Source organism: Balaenoptera borealis (assembly GCF_965194805.1).
Source record: "Balaenoptera borealis genome assembly, chromosome: 2".
NCBI lineage: Eukaryota > Metazoa > Chordata > Mammalia > Artiodactyla > Balaenopteridae > Balaenoptera > Balaenoptera borealis.
In genome coordinates this window covers 171864469-171879970 of record NC_138867.1, presented here as the reverse complement: position 1 = coordinate 171879970, position 15502 = coordinate 171864469, and the positions used below count along the sequence as shown (strand labels likewise).

Here is a 15502-nt window from a genome sequence, read left to right as displayed (position 1 = left end):
ACTGCCCTGCGAGGCCCCTCCCTCTCGCAGTGGCCCCTCCCCGCCCGCCTTGATAGCCTTGCCGGACTCTGCGCTGTCCCCAGTGGCAGTCCCCGTCGCCCAACCGGTTTCCCTCTCTACTAATGCTAGAACACGATGCCTCACGATGCTTCCGCTTCTGCGTCCTGGAGGCCACTTCAGTCTAAGGGAATTCGTTCCCCGGGCCTCGTTCTGCACTTCTTTCTTCACCCTAAGGCACAGGCATCCTAGCCTCAACCTCGACCCCAAAGGGGGACCCTTTCAACTCTTCACATTCCGCAGACCTCCCTCCAGCCCAGGATCAAGTGGGCATTGTATGTGCGCACTGACAGAGGAACCTCATCCGCTTGGGTGCAGAGTTCCCTTTAAGTGCCCTTGGATTTGAGTTTTCATGCGGTGGCCACAGACAAATTTAAACATGTGTCCAGGTGTGAAGTTTTAACTGGTCCCGGGGGCCAACTCAAGGCAGACGGTCAGGGCCCAGGGTTGGGGACACCTTGAAGGACTCTGTGATTCTCTGCTGTGTTCCTTCCGTGTAGCCTGAACCCCTGCTCATGTGGGCGAGGTCCAAAGGGTGGCTGAGATGATGAAGCGGGGATGGAGTCAGTTTGGTGAGGAGTTTGGTAATGGTGCTCCTGGCAGGAAGAAATAGCTCAGGCTTGGGGATGAGCAGCAGAAAGGAGGCACTGAAGGCTGGGGTTGGTGGTGGGGTCATGGAGCAAGGTGGGGTGGGCTTGGGAGCGTTCTGAACAGCCTGGAGGAGGCTGGGCTCCATTCGGGGTCATATGCAAGGGGGCAGGGCTGGACCAGGGAGGGGGTTGCAGGGTGGAGAATTAGGAGGCAGCTTTGTGTCAACCCCTCCAGCGAGCCTCGGATTCTTGCCCACGTGGTACTTGCGGGTGCAGGAAACAGGGTGAGCGGTGCCCACCTGTTTCCTGCCCTAGGGGGCCCAGTTTTTGTTTTTTTTTTCTGGCTGTGCCATGTGGCTTGCAGGATCTTAGTTCCTCGACCAGGGATTGAACCAGGGCCACAGCACTGGACCACCAGGGAATCCCCTGGGGGGAAATTGTAACCCTCATATCCCTGCAACTCCCACCCGGGCCCAGCCAGGGCCCCTTCTCCATGGGGCATTTGGGTCCCATCTCTGAGCCTGGGTGACAAGATGATCTGGCCACTGACCTGAGAGCCTCCTTCCCCAGGTGCCTGTTGCTCATGCGTGAAGCTCAGGTTTCTCTGGGCTGATCTGAATCTCCAGCCTCATTTCTTGATTTTTCTCAATTCTTGTGGTGCCAATACCCTACATGCCTCTCTCCTATCTGCAAGATGGACCCTCTCATATTCCCTCACCCCTTAAAGCAGGCCCCAATGTCCCCTCCTCCAGGGAGGTCTCCCTGCCACTCCAGCCCCACTTCTCCCCCTGGAGGGCCAGCGGTATCTGGTGCAGCTGTCTACGGGGCTGGCCTTGCACCCTGTATCTGGCAGATACCTGCACACCCACACAGCATTTGGAAGCCTCCTCTTCCAACTGTCCCCCTGGCTGGGGCTAGAGTCCGTGGTCTGAGTCTGGCAAGCCTTCTGGTCACTGAGAATTAAATGGAGGGGTGACCTTGACTTAGATGTTTGGGACCGAGGCCCAGGGTCCCCATCACTGGAACCTCTGGCTGCCCAGACCTATACCCTTGTGCTCAGGACTCTGGTCCCCCAGGGCAGGCTCCACCTCACCCCCTTGCCCTACCCTGGGTACAGCGTCCATGATGGGGAAACAGTGTAGTACATGTCACGCCAGCCAGGGGTTTGCTGCTGAGACTTCCAGACCCTGAACTCCCTCACTGAGACACTCCCCAGGCCACCTCCACCATAGGTCCCACTTCCTCTTTATGGCATTTATCAGTCTCAGATTGTTAGGGGATAATGGCCACAGCCCCAGCAGACCGTGGGTGCCCAGGGGCAAATCCCATCCATGTGACTCACAGTCAGTGCTGTTTGCTGAATGACTGTGTGAACTGCAGGCTGGCCCAGGAGCCTGACGCCAGCTTGAGTCCTCAGACCCCATGAGCTCACAGGGGTTGAGCAGGACCTACTGGGTATGTGTATGTGGCAGGGGGATGAGAGGTAGGGGCTCCTCAGTTTGCCAGGCCCTGATACTCCAAGCATGGCTCACAGATTTCCGAGACCCTGCCCAAGCTGCTCACTCAGCAGCTGCAGTTGCACAAGATCCTCAGTGTGTGGTTTCTGCACAAGTGTGAGGCACAGGCTCTGGAGATGTGGCAAGCTCTCCTTGGTCTGGGCTACCCAATAGCCTCCCCTCCTCCAGGAGGCGTGTGATGTCTTAGTACAGTGTATCCGTCCATGAAGCTGTCCCCCAAAGGCACGAGCCCTAGGGACTCGTGTGTCCACTATACCTGTAGGACCCAGGGCAGCTAGGGTAGCTTGGGCTGCAGCCATCGCTAGCGAGGTTTGTTGTGCGTGTGTGTGTGTGGGGCCCTGTCAATGCCACGTGTCAAGAGAGGTTGAGGGGCACAGGTGTGCCCTGGGTCCACCTGCCTTGCGGGTCTGAGGGAGGAATGGGCCCTGCCTGGAGACCCCTCCCCAGCCTCCTTCTGCAGTGCAGGGCTAGGCTACGAGGGGAGTCCCTGATGCCCCTGGCCCAGGTGCAGCCAGGTCTTGGCCAGCTGGCCGACCCTCCCCTCTCCAAAGCTCCTCCCCTCAACTCCAACCCAGGCCGATGGGGGACCCCATAAGCAGACAGAAGGTCCAGGTGGTCTTCCAGGATTCCTTGGCGCTGTGCAGCCTTCAGAGCAGCGTCCTGCCCCCACCGGTCCAGCCTGGCCCTGCTAAGGAACAGGAGGGCTTTCTGGTGATGGCAAGACCAGGCTGCCACGGCAGGCAAGCACTGGGATTTTAATACACAGCACGACACTCGCAACAATGGGAAGGGCAGGCAGAAAAGCAGGCCGGAACATTCCACAGTCCAGGAATGGTCGGCCTTTTGGAAAGTACATTTGTGCATTTTTCCAGAATACTCAGTAGTAAGGCCGTCTGGGGTTGTTCTGTGGGAAGCAAGAAAGATAAAAGGGGAGGTGGTTATGCTGTGCTAAAGGGAGCTAGCAGTTCCTCCCGTCTAGAACCTAGCGGGGGCAGCTAGCTCACATCCTCTAGAAGGGAGGGCAGGCTTTGGGGAGGCGAGGCAGGCTCGAACAAGGTGGAGAGGTGGGGTGGGTCTGCTGGAGAGCCTAGCTGGACTGCGGAAGGAGGGACACTTCTGTGACCAGCACCACCACCCGCCTACAGCGGAGGAACTGTGGCGGCCCGGCCACAAGCAATATAGGGGGATAGGGACACACGCACCAGGGGGTTGGGCCGGAAGCGGTAGGCCAGCATCATCCTCTTGCGGAAGGCCTCGTACTCGTCATCTTCCTTGGAGAGCTCGGCTGGCCGGTCAATGCCAAAGCCAGCACCATCTACCGTGGTGGTCCCCCTGCATTGGGGCAACGGGTGGTGTGAGCCGGGGAGCAGGCTGGTGCCGGCAAGAGGCGGGGTGAGGGACCTGAGCTTGGGGCAGGGAGGCCTCACCCGCCCTGGCTGGGCTCAGCAGCAGCACCCCAATGCAGCTCAATGTGGGGGCTATGCTGGGCTGGGTGACATCTGTCTGGGACACTCCTGGCACTGTGGGAAGATGGAGAGCCCAAGACGGCCCAGCCACCAGAGTCCATATCCCTGACTCCCAGCACAGTGACAGGGCTGGACCCAGGCCCTGGGCCTATGTCTCCGTGTGGGACTTTTCCTCTCCCCCCTCCCCACTGGCATTGGAGGCCACACTCACTTATTGACTGGGTTCTTGATGCCCTGGCCTTCTGAGCCCAGGCCATCGCCCTCCTTCCAGCCCATCTTCATCAGCATCTGGTAGCCGATGTTCTCTATTGTCAGCTTGAACTCCTTGTACTCTGAGTAGTCAGGTTCACGGCCCTCCTGCAGGGGGAGGAGGTAGCCGTCATCCACCAGGGCTGCAGCCATCCCTAGTCCCAGCTCTGGCCTGAAACCCCACCCCCCACATGGCCTCATTGGCCGCTGGGACCACCTGCCCACCTGCCTCCCCACCACTAGGTCAGACTCCTCGAGAAGAGATCAAGCTGCCCCTTCTCAGAGGCCCCAGGGCCAGAAGCAGTACTGAGCTCCCTGGTGGCCAAGTCAAAGAAGGCAAGGTGACAGGTCACACAGGCCTTGTCCACCATGAGAAAGATTAATGGTTCATCAGTGAAGAAAAATCCCATGTTCCAAGAGCCATTTGTTACACAGAGTGCTAAAAAGAGTGCTGTGGTCACATGAGGTGACCATCTCATTGGTGAGATTATGTGGTACAAAGCAGTTTTACAAAAACCCTCAAAAGACTACGTGGAATGTTCTATGTCAGCCCTCTCCTCTTGAGCATGAGGGCAGCATGGGAAGAACAACTTCACTCTGGAGAGCCCAACACATGGGGGTGTCTGCCTGAGAAATGCTTTGCCTGTAAACTGCATTTAATTGGCTCCACTGGAAGCAGAATTTCCCTAAAGCCCCAGGAAATGTTTCTAAAGCGGCAGCCAAGATGCTATTTTCTAATTCCCTACGCAGATGGCACCTGTCATAAGCAGGTGCCACCCGTGGCAAGAGGGCCCTACTCCTCCTGTGAGCGAGGGGGCCCCTGAGGCCACCACAGATGCCTGCCACATGAGGAGGCTGCAGGAGGGGCTGGGACACTGTGCAGGCCGCCTGCTACACAGGCTCACAGCCGGGGCTGGTGCCTGGGGCCCCTCCCAGCCTACCTTCAGGGCCTTGAAGGTCTCCATGAACTTCTCCAGCTCATCGGGTGGCAGGAAGTCTCCGATGAAGTGTTTGCCCCGGCCCATCTTCGTCAGCTGCTCCGCCCATTCTGCCCAGAGATGGGTTAAAGGTGAGAGGAGGAAGGAGGGTGTGGCAGCCCCACAGCAGAAGTGTGAGTCTCGGGGGGAGTCTGGGGCCGTGGGGAACGAGGCAGCTGGTTGAGACCTCGAGCCCTGCTCTCCCACGCAGCCCTTGTGTTCCGTGTTCAAACGCCAGTGAACACTCAGAGGACCATCCTTTTACCACTGAAGAAACAGGCACAAAGAGGCCAAGTCTCTTGCCCAAGGCCTTACAGGCTGGATAGGTGGCTTAAGACCCCAATGTGGTGTCTCCAGGCACTTCCTGGGCCGGTGAGTGGGCTTCCTGAGCCCACAGCACCCTGAAGAAAAGGGCACCCCCCCCACCCCACCCCTGTGACTCGCTCCTCGGCCCACCCCGAGTCTTGTCCATCTCCATGCGCCGCAGCTGGTGCTCCCAGGTGCCCAGCTCGCTGTCCACCTCCTCGTCACTGTCGTAGCCATGCTGGTGCTGCTGCAGTGCCTTCTCCCACAGCAGCTGCATGTCCTGCATCGCTCGCTTGTGCTGCATGATCATGTCGTACATCTGCTGCATCTGTGGGCGGCACACGCCAGTGAGCAAGGCCATGCACCGTACGTGCAGGAAGCTAGCCCCCTCGCCTCCCCTGTGCATGTTGGGCACCCCTTTTCCCCCCTCCCTGGAGCAGGCACAAGAGCAGGGCTCAGAGCAAGTGTTCAGGAAGGCACTGAGTCCTGTGTCAGGACATGCCCTGGGTCCCCTGAATCTCTACTTTGAGCAGGGAGGACCTCTCTCTGTTTCACCCAGAGCCCGGCCTGGAATCTGGAATATCCTGGGCACCATCACTGTGGACCAAATGAGGGCAACGTGGGCTCCTGACCACTGGGAGGGTCGAGGGTGATGTGATGGGGCCGCCAGCCTGGAGGAGGTGGCCCAGGTAAGCTGTCCCAGCTGTCCATATCCTGGCCACAGAGCTCCCTGCTGAGCCAGCCCTCACTCCCAAACTGCCCAACACCAACTGAACAGCTGTCACATTGTTCAGGGCACCCAGTGCCAGACAGGCTTATCCTGTACTGAGTGCTGCAGGGAACGGTAAGGAAAACTTAAATGGAGACTCTCCAGTCAGGACCAGCCCACGAGCGCAGTGGGAAGTAGCTGTGGAGCATCAGCTGAGAAGGCTGCCCAGGCAGCATGAGAAGGCCTGGGCTCTGGGCCCAACTGTGGGCTTGGGAGGGCCCTCAGGGGGTGGCTTGCCATTGATGGGGGACCCACCTGCCCAAGAGCCTCTCCCCTGACTGTGGGATTCACCTGGCACAGGGAGGCTCAGAAAGAATACACCGTGACCACTGCACCACAGGGCAGGGTGGGAGACGATACTCCACCAGCCCCTTGGAGCCTGCCTGCCCTGCCCCCCAGGGCCTTACCTCCTGCTGCTCCTTCAGCTGCTTCTTCTGGGCGTCCGAAAGCTCTGTGACACCCACCAGACCCACGGGCTTCCCCTTCTCGTAGCCTAGACCCTTGAGGTCCTGAACTAGAAACAAGACACAGGCTGGTCAGCAACAGACACGTGGGCTTAGCCATGCATCTGTGTCCCAGGCAGAGTCCATGTGTTGACGACACCTGAGGCACTTGGCCCATGTGGCAGGACACTGAAGTCGGAACAGTTAGCATGCATGTCACTTGATGACCTCGGGGGGCTTTGCTCCGCTCTATCGTGTGTACTCAGTTCCATCCCCAAATGACTGCTCCAGGCAGGCTCTATGACTCCACACTACAAATGCTGACACCAAAACTCAAGAGGTCTGGGGCCTCACTCAAGGTCACACAGCTAATGGGTGACAAGGCAGGGAATCTGCAAAGCCAGAGATGCTTGCACACAGGCTCTTGGAAGTAAGCCCTACGGTGAACAGATACCTTATGTAGACACACAGGTTTGGAGTCTGGCATAAGACTCAGCTGCGTGGTTCTGTTAGCTCCTTCTGGGGAAGCAGCCAACCATCTTTAAAGCAACTGACATTTAAGCTGGCATCACCTTTGGAGCTTGGCTGGAGCCTGCAACGCTAACTCACATCAAGATGCTGCAATGGCCCCATCTGGGTGGTGGAAACAACCACCCCTCAGGTGGTGGCTTCCTGGGGAAGAAGCCAGGCAGAAAGGGGTGCAGAGGCCCCTCTGGGAGGATGGAAAGAGCCAGGTCTTCCCAGCTCAACAGGACCGGGTCGTTGGCTGCAAGAACCACCCGCAGGTGCTCCTGGGCCCTAAGATTGCACACCAATCCCTCCTCGGTCTATGGGGGCTCTGAAAGATGTTGGAGAGCGCCATGGAGAGAGCAAGGGAGCCAAGGTCTGAGCAGCCTGCTGTGTGCCTGGATCACACCCGCAGTCCCTTTCCTCCTTGGGCGACTTCACCAGTGAGCAGGCAGGTGGGGGCTGCCCACGCTCCCCTGGGGACAATGTGGGCCAGTGGGGCTTGAATCTGAACCTGAGACTTCAGAGCCTGTACTTGTCCCCTAGAATATGAAGGACCTGGGAGCTGGGGCTGGACCTTGCGGACACGATCTCAGAGGTGGGGTGTGCATGCGTCAGAAGAGCCCTCACATCTGAGCACCCTCCTTTACAGTGGGCACCAGGTTTGGCACTTGAGCAGCAATCCGACCCTAGGCACCCTCAACCCTGGGTAGAGGTGCTATCTAGAGCCCCAGGGAGTACAACACTTTTCAGTCAGTAGCTTTTCTCTTTGGCCAAGGGAGGCATTCAGCCAGAGACCACTCTCAGAGCTGGGTGGGCAGGGCCAACAGGCCAGGCCAGCCCTGTGACCTGGGTGAGACGCCTTCCCCCTCAGCCCATCCTTGTGTGGCAAATGTGGGTTTTGGCGCCAGGGCATATATGACTCTTCTTTGTGCCTGTGTGTCCAGCTCCAGTGAAGTCAGGGGTGAGGGAGGTTGAGAGGGTTCTGCCCATGGTGCAGGCTGCGTGGTGAGGGAGTCAGACAGACGGCATGAGACGGCCAATTATCAGTCACCAACATCATCTGCAAAATGTGATGACAACAGACCCCCAACCTTATGGGTTTGTGGTAGAAAATGAGGCCACACGTTGGCTGTCCCTGAAACTGCTGTCAAGGAGGGAGAAGCTGGAGATCACTGTGCAAAACTGACTGTATCAATTATTGTTCTTATCACTGTGCATTTCCTGAGCTTTCTATGACAAAACTGAATCCAAGTACTTTAAAGCTTAAGGGAGAAAACAGGACTATCTATATGTTGTCTAGAAGAGACTTACTTTAGATACAAAGACACAAATAGGTTGAAAGTCAAAGGAAGGAAAAAGAAATTTCAAGCAAATAGTAACCAAGACAGAGCTACACTAGCCATACTAGTATCAGACAAAATATACTTTAAATCAAAAAAGGTTATGAGAGACAAAGAAGGATGTTATATATTTACAAAGATTTGATACAGAAAGAAGATATGACCATTAAATATATATACAGACTTAAAAACAGAGCCCCAAGATAAATGAAGCAAAAATTGACAAAACTGAAGGGAGAAATAAACAGTTCCATAGTAATTGTTAGAGATTTCAGTACCTATTTTAAATAATGGACAGAACATCTAAACAGAAAATCAATAAGGATATAGAGGACTGAACAACACTATAAACCAACCAGACCTAATAGATATCTATAGAATATGCAATCCAACACCACCAGAATACACTGTATTCTCAAGTACACATGGAACATTCTCCAGGATAGATCATTTGTTAGGCTACAAAACAAATTTTAATAAATTTTAAAAGACAAATCATACCAGGTATCTTTTCTGATCACAATGGAATAAAGCCAGAAATCAGTAACAGAAGGAAAACTGGAAAATTCACAAACGTGGAAATTAAACACACTCCTAAACAACATATGGGTCAAAGAAGAAATCACAAGAGATCAGAAAATGCTTAGAGATGAATGAACACAAAAGCACAACACACACCAAAACTTATGGGGTGTAGCAAAAGCAGTGCCAAGAGGGAAATGTATAGCTGTAGATGCTCATGTTAAAAAAGAAGACCGGGCTTCCCTGGTAGTGCAGTGGTTAAGAATCCGCCTGCCAATGCAGGGGACACGGGTTCAAGCCCTGGTCTGGGAAGACCCCACATGCTGCGGAGCAACTAAGCCTGTGCACCACAACTACTGAGCCTGTGCTCTAGAGCCTGTGTGCCACAACTACTGAGGCCGTGTGCCACAACTACTGAGGCCGTGTGCCACAACTACTGAAGTCCGCGTGCCTAGAGCCCGAGGTCCGGAACAAGAGAAGCCACCACAATGAGAAGCCCGTGCACCGCAACAAAGAGTAGCCCCAGCTTGCTGCAACTAAAGAAAGCCCGCGTGCAGCAACAAAGACCCAATGCAGCCATAAATAAATAAATAAAGATAGACAGATAAATAAATAAAGACCTCTGATCAATACCTAACTGTACATCTTAAGGAACCAGAAAAAGAAGAGCAAACTAATTCCAGAGCTAGCAGAATGAAGGAAATAAAGATTAGAATGGAGATAAAAGAAACAGGAAATACAAAATACAGAGAAAAATCAATGAAATCAAAAGTTGGTTTCTTGAAAAGACCAACGAAATGGACAAATCTTTAGTTAGACTGCCTAAGAAAAAAAGAGAAAAGACTCAACTATTAAAACAACAGGGGGATACAGCAGTCCACTTTACCTGCAGGGGATACATTCCAAGATCCCCCCAGTAGATGCCTGAAACCACACACAGTACTGAACCCCATGTATACTATATATACATACGTATGACAAAGTTTAATTTATAAATTAGGCATAGTAAGAAATTAATGACAATAGCTAACAATAAAATAGAACAGCTATAACAATATACTATAATAAAAATTATGTGAATGTGGTTTTTCTCTCCCTCTCAAAATATCTTATCACAAATGTAATGCCTTTTCCGTTTTAACTAAGTACTTAGCACACACTGTGGCCATAACTTTCGCAGTTTGAGGTATGACAGCAAAACTAGCACAAACTTCTTTTTCCTTCTTCACAATTTCATGGATAGATGATTTGTTCTTACCGTAGATCTTGGAGACCTCAGCTTAAGTCAAGAACTTTTACCCTTTCACTTAAAGGAAATACTTGACGGCTTCTCTTTGGCATGCCTAAATTGCCAGCATCACTACTCTGTGCTGTGAGGCCATTATTAAGTAAAATAGTAATATATGGGTTATTTGAACATAAGCACTGCAATACCATGACAGTCAATCTGATAACCGAGTGACTACTGGTGACTAATGGATGGGATATGCTGGACAAAGGGATGATTCACATCCCAGGCAGGGTGGAGCGGACAGCACAAGATTTTATCACAATACTCAGAATGGCACAAACTGGATCACATAGAATGGCACAAACTACCAAAACTAACTCAAGAAGTAACAGAAAACTTGAATAGACCTATAACAAGTAAGGGGACTGAATCAATAATCAACTCTTCCGCCCCACCCCCCCAAAGAAAAGCACAGAACCAGATAAATTCACTGGTAAATTCTACCCAAGATTTAAAAGAAGAGTTAACACCAATTCTTCTCAAATTCTTCCAAAAAGTTAAAGTAGGACACACTTCCTAACTCATTCTATGAGGTCAGCATTATCCTGATATCAAAAGCAGACAAAGACAATATAAGAAAACTACAGACCAATAATCCTTATGAGTATAAATGCAGACAGAAATTTGCAACAAAATAGTAGCAAACCAAATCCATCAGCATGTAAATAATTAGTAAACTAATTATTTACTACAACAGAGGGGGATTTATTCCAGGAATGAAAGGGTGGTTTCATCATACAAAAATCAATCAGTGTAATACTCCACATTAATAGAATGAAGGGAAAAACCCACATGATCATTTCAATTGATGTAGAAAAAGCACTTGACAAAATCTAACACTCTTTCATGATAAAAACACTCAATAAACTAGGAACAGAAGGGAACTTCTTCAACATGACAAAGGCCATCTATTAAACACATAAAACAACATCATACTCAATGGTGAAAGAACAAAAAGCTTTCTCCCTAAGATCAGGAACAAGGCAGGGATGCCTGCTTTCACCACTCCTGTTCAGCACAGTACTGCAAATCCTAGCCAGAGCAATTAGGCAAGAAAAAGAAGTAAGAGGCATCCAAATTGGAAAGGAAGAAGTAAAACTATCCTTATCTGCAGATGACATGATCTTATGTGTAGAAAACCCTAAAGACTGTTACCCTAATAAATGAATTTAGCAAAAATAAAAAATACATAATCAACACACAAAAAATCAGTTGTATTTCTTATACTAACAACAAATGATCCAAAAAGGAAATTAAAAAAAACAAATCCATTTGCAACAGCATCGTAAAGAGTAAATCACTTAGGAATAAACTTAACAGAGGTACAAGACTTGTACAACAGAAAGACAAAACACATTGAAAGAAATTAAAGAAAACCTAAGTAAATGGAAAGCTATCCCATGTTCTCAGATTGGAAGACTTAAATGTTGTTAACATGTCAATACCTCTCAAAGCAATCTACTGGTTAATACAATCCCTAACAAATCCCAACAATGTTTTCTGCAGAAATGGAATAGCCCATCTGAAAATTCATACAAAAATTCAAAGGACCTCGAATTGCCAAAGCGTGAAAAAGAGGAACAAAGTTGGAAGACTGACACTCCCGATTTCAAAATTTCCCACAGAGCTACAGTAATCAAAACAGTGTGCTACTGGCATAAGGATAGATATATAAACCAGTGTAATAGAGCAGAGAGCCCCAAAATAAACTTCTACATCTATGGGATTTCTGACAAGGGTGTCAAGAGACCATTCAATGGAGAAAAAACAATAGTCTCTTCAACAAATGGTGCTGGGAAAAAAAACACAAAAAACGGTGCTGGGAAAATTGCATCTCCACATGCAAAGAAATGAAGTTGGACCCTTCATAACCTTATAACATATATAAAAATTAATTCAATTTAAGAGCTAAAACTATAAAACTCTTAGAAGAAAACATAGGGGCATATCTTCAAAACTTTGGATGTGGCTATGGTTTCCTAAGACCAAAATCATAGGCAACAAAAGAAAAAATAAATTGCACTTCATTAAAATTTAAAACTTCTGTGTATCAAAGGACATTAAGAGGATGAAAATACAGCCCATAAAACTAGAGAAAATTTTTGCAAATCATGTATCTGAATGGGGGTTAATATCTAAAACATATGAAGAACTCCTACAACTCAATAACAAAAAGACAAACAACCCAATTAAGAAATGGGCAAATGACTAAAATAGACATTTCTCCAACTAAACTATACACTGACCAATAACACATGAAAAGATGCTCAACACCATTAGTCATTAGGGAAATACAAATCAAAACTACACTGTGGGGGCTTCCCTGGTGGCGCAGTGGTTGAGAATCTGCCTGCTAATGCAGGGGACATAGGTTCGAGCCCTGGTTTGGGAAGATCTCACATGCCGCGGAGCAGCTAGGCCCGTGAGCCACAACTACTGAGCCTGCGCGTCTGGAGCCTGTGCTCCGCAACAAGAGAGGCCACGATAGTGAGAGGCCCGCGCACCGCGATGAAGAGTGGCCCCCACTTGCCGCAACTAGAGAAAGCCCTTGCACAGAAACAAAGACCCAACACAGCCAAAAATAAATAAATAAATAAAATTAAAAAAAAAAAAACCTACACTGTGATTTCACTTTACACTTATTAGAATAGTTATATAATAAGGCGAGAATGAGAAGAAACTGGAACCCTTGTGCACTGCTGATGGGAATGTAAAATGGTGCAGCTGCTGCAGAACACAGTTTGGCAATTCCTCAATAAGTTAAACAGAATTACCGTAAGACCCAGTGATTCCACTCCTAGGTATATACAAAAAAGAATCAAAATCAGGGATCCGAATAGTACTTGTAGGCCAATGTTCACAGCAGCACTACTGACAATCGCCCAAAAGTGAAAATAACCCAAGCTTCTAAACAACTGATGAATGGATAAACAAAATGTTGTCTATCCGTACACTGGAATTCTATTCAGCTGTGGAAATAAATGAAATTCTGACATGTGCTTCAACACAGATGAACCTTGAAAACATTACGCTCAGTGAAAGATGCCAGACCCTCCCCAACAGGCTGAGGGAGGGGGTCGGCCCACCTGACAGAGGCGAGGGAGAAGCATCCACGTCCCTCTGCACCAGCTCGGCAGGTGGGAGCTCCACCTTGTCCTCTTCAGGACCCCACCGGCTCTTTCGCTTCCTCTTCATGTTGGCTGTGGTGGCCGGCTTCCCTGGGGCAGCTGAAGATGGGTTGATGTTGGGCAAGGGGGCAGATGAGGTAGGGCAGGCAGTGGCGGTGGGCATGGACCCCAACGGGGTCTCAGGAGGAGATCTGCGCTTCAGTCCGAGGTCAGGTGCCGTGGGGGTGCCCGTGGGACCAGCCTTGGCTTTCCGGAACTCCTCCAGCTTCTGGCGGTAGTACTTGTACCCTTGGCTGTTGGGTTCATACAGAAAGCTGAAAAAGAGAGTGGGGGGCACACCATCATTGGGCCTCAGCCCCCTACCCCTGATTCAGGGCAGAAGAAGCTTGGGCCTTGTGTAGGCACACTGGGGTCAGCTAGGTCACTTCAGGGTCATGTCAAGATGGGGGTCTCTATCGTGACCCCTGCCCTGCCAGGCCTCAGTGGCTGCTGGTGCTGGTGGCCCAAACTTGAGGAACAGTGTGACATGCCCACAGCTTGTCATGATGCTGTTCCTGTGAGCTGAGGGCCACTCCAAGCCCCTACCCCATCTTTATTGGATGCCCGTCACAATATCATTGATCCCCTGCTTCGAAAGAAAAGGTGCGGGCTCTCTCAGACCTTCCCCAGGCTCTGCCAGGCTTCTTCCCCTGCTGTCCTAGATGAGTGCACCGGTGCCTACAAACCAAGAAATCCTGAGTTGCGAGAGACACCTGGTGCCAAAAAGGGCAGGATTTGTCCCAAACCTGACAGCTGGGCATATTTGTGCTCCTTTCTGATGCATCCTTGAGAGGCATCAACAGTGAACAGAGACAAAACAAAGACACTAAACATCGGAACAGACAGGGAGCTCACTAACAGCCTTGCTGGTAGCTGTTGGTCCCCAAGTGCAGGGCAGGAGGTGCTGGGTTCAGAGCCGGCAGAGGCTGCAGCTCCTTCTGCACCTGCTCAGCATCTCTCAGACTATGCATGTACTGAGCCAACAGTCCTACTTCTAGAGTCCACACCAGAGGGAAGAGTCACAGCCCAGTTCCACATACCAAAACCTGTGCACAGCAGAGATTACAAAGCCCTTGACAAGAAGGGGCTAGACTTGCACTCATGAACCTGGAAAGACAGTCACGGCACAATGCTGTACTACAAAAGCAAAATGCAGGCTCGAGGATGCTGTAAATTCCTTTTGTATAAAAGGAAGTTAGCAGAAAATAAATCCACATACTATTTCTACATGTCTATGTCAGAGATGGGAGAGGGATGGGAGGACTCCCAACCCCGCTAACATCCTAGGGTGGGATGGAGGGATGGGGAGACTGTGTCATCTCCTTTGTATTCCTGGGTCATGGTACAAGCATGCACACCCTTCAGAAAACCCAGTGTGGAACATTTGCAAAAGTTAAAAAAAACAAAGATCAACAAAATCGCTAAGCCTCTAGCCAAGCTAAGAAAAAAAGAGAGAGGACACAAATTACTAACAACAGAAAAGAAAGAGGGGCCATCACTACAGATCCCACGGACATTAAAATTACTACAGATTACTATGAACAACTCTATGCCCACAAATTTGATAACCCAGATGAAATGGGCCAATTCTTTGAAAGGTACAATCTGCCAAAACTCACACAAGAAGAACTGGACAATCTGAACAGGCCTATTTTTATTAAAGAAATTGAATCAGTAACTAATAACCTTCCAAAAGTTCACTGGTGAATTTCACCAAACATTTAGGGAAGAAATTAAACCAATTCTGTACAATCCCTTTCAGAGGACAGAAGCAGAGAGAATACTTCCTAACTTACTCAGTTACCCTCATACCAAAACCAGACAAAAACATTACAAGAAAAGAAAACTATAGACCAACATCTCTCATGAACACAGATGTAAAAACCCTCAACAAAATATTAGCAAACCTAATCCACTAATGTATAAAAAGAATAGACACCACAACCAAGTGGGATTCATTCTAGGCAGGCAAGACTGGTTCAACATTTGAAAATCAAGTAATGTGGGCTTCCCTGGTGGTGCAGTGGTTAAGAATCCGCCTGCCAATGCAGGGAACACGGGTTCGACCCCTGGTCCGGGAAGATCCCACATGCCGCGGAGCAATTAAGCCCGTACGCCACAACTACTGAGCCTGCACTCTAGAGCCCGCGAGCCACAACTACTGAAGCCCATGTGCCACAACTACTGAAGCTCGCATGCCTAGAGCCCATGCTCCACAACAAGAGCAGCCACTGCAATGAGAAGCCCGCGAACTGCAACAAAGAGTAGCTAGCCCTGCTCGCCGCAACTAAAGAAAGC

General features: G+C 50.3%; 1 protein-coding gene across 3 annotated transcripts in view; it reads right to left on the bottom strand.

Moving 5' to 3' along the window:
* Positions 1-2869: 2869 nt before the first annotated feature.
* The window catches only part of SUGP1 (SURP and G-patch domain containing 1), a 29260-nt gene continuing 16627 nt past the window's right edge, over positions 2870-15502 (bottom strand). For all 3 annotated transcript variants that reach the window (XM_082379929.1, XM_082379930.1, XM_082379931.1), the window contains 7 exons: positions 13124-13479; positions 6339-6445; positions 5313-5490; positions 4821-4927; positions 3842-3987; positions 3367-3496; positions 2870-3068 (listed from right to left, as the gene is read on the bottom strand). In XM_082379929.1, the coding sequence (XP_082236055.1) occupies positions 3042-3068; positions 3367-3496; positions 3842-3987; positions 4821-4927; positions 5313-5490; positions 6339-6445; positions 13124-13479 (1051 nt within the window). In that variant the 3' untranslated portion in view covers positions 2870-3041. The remainder of the gene's footprint in view (positions 3069-3366; positions 3497-3841; positions 3988-4820; positions 4928-5312; positions 5491-6338; positions 6446-13123; positions 13480-15502) is intronic.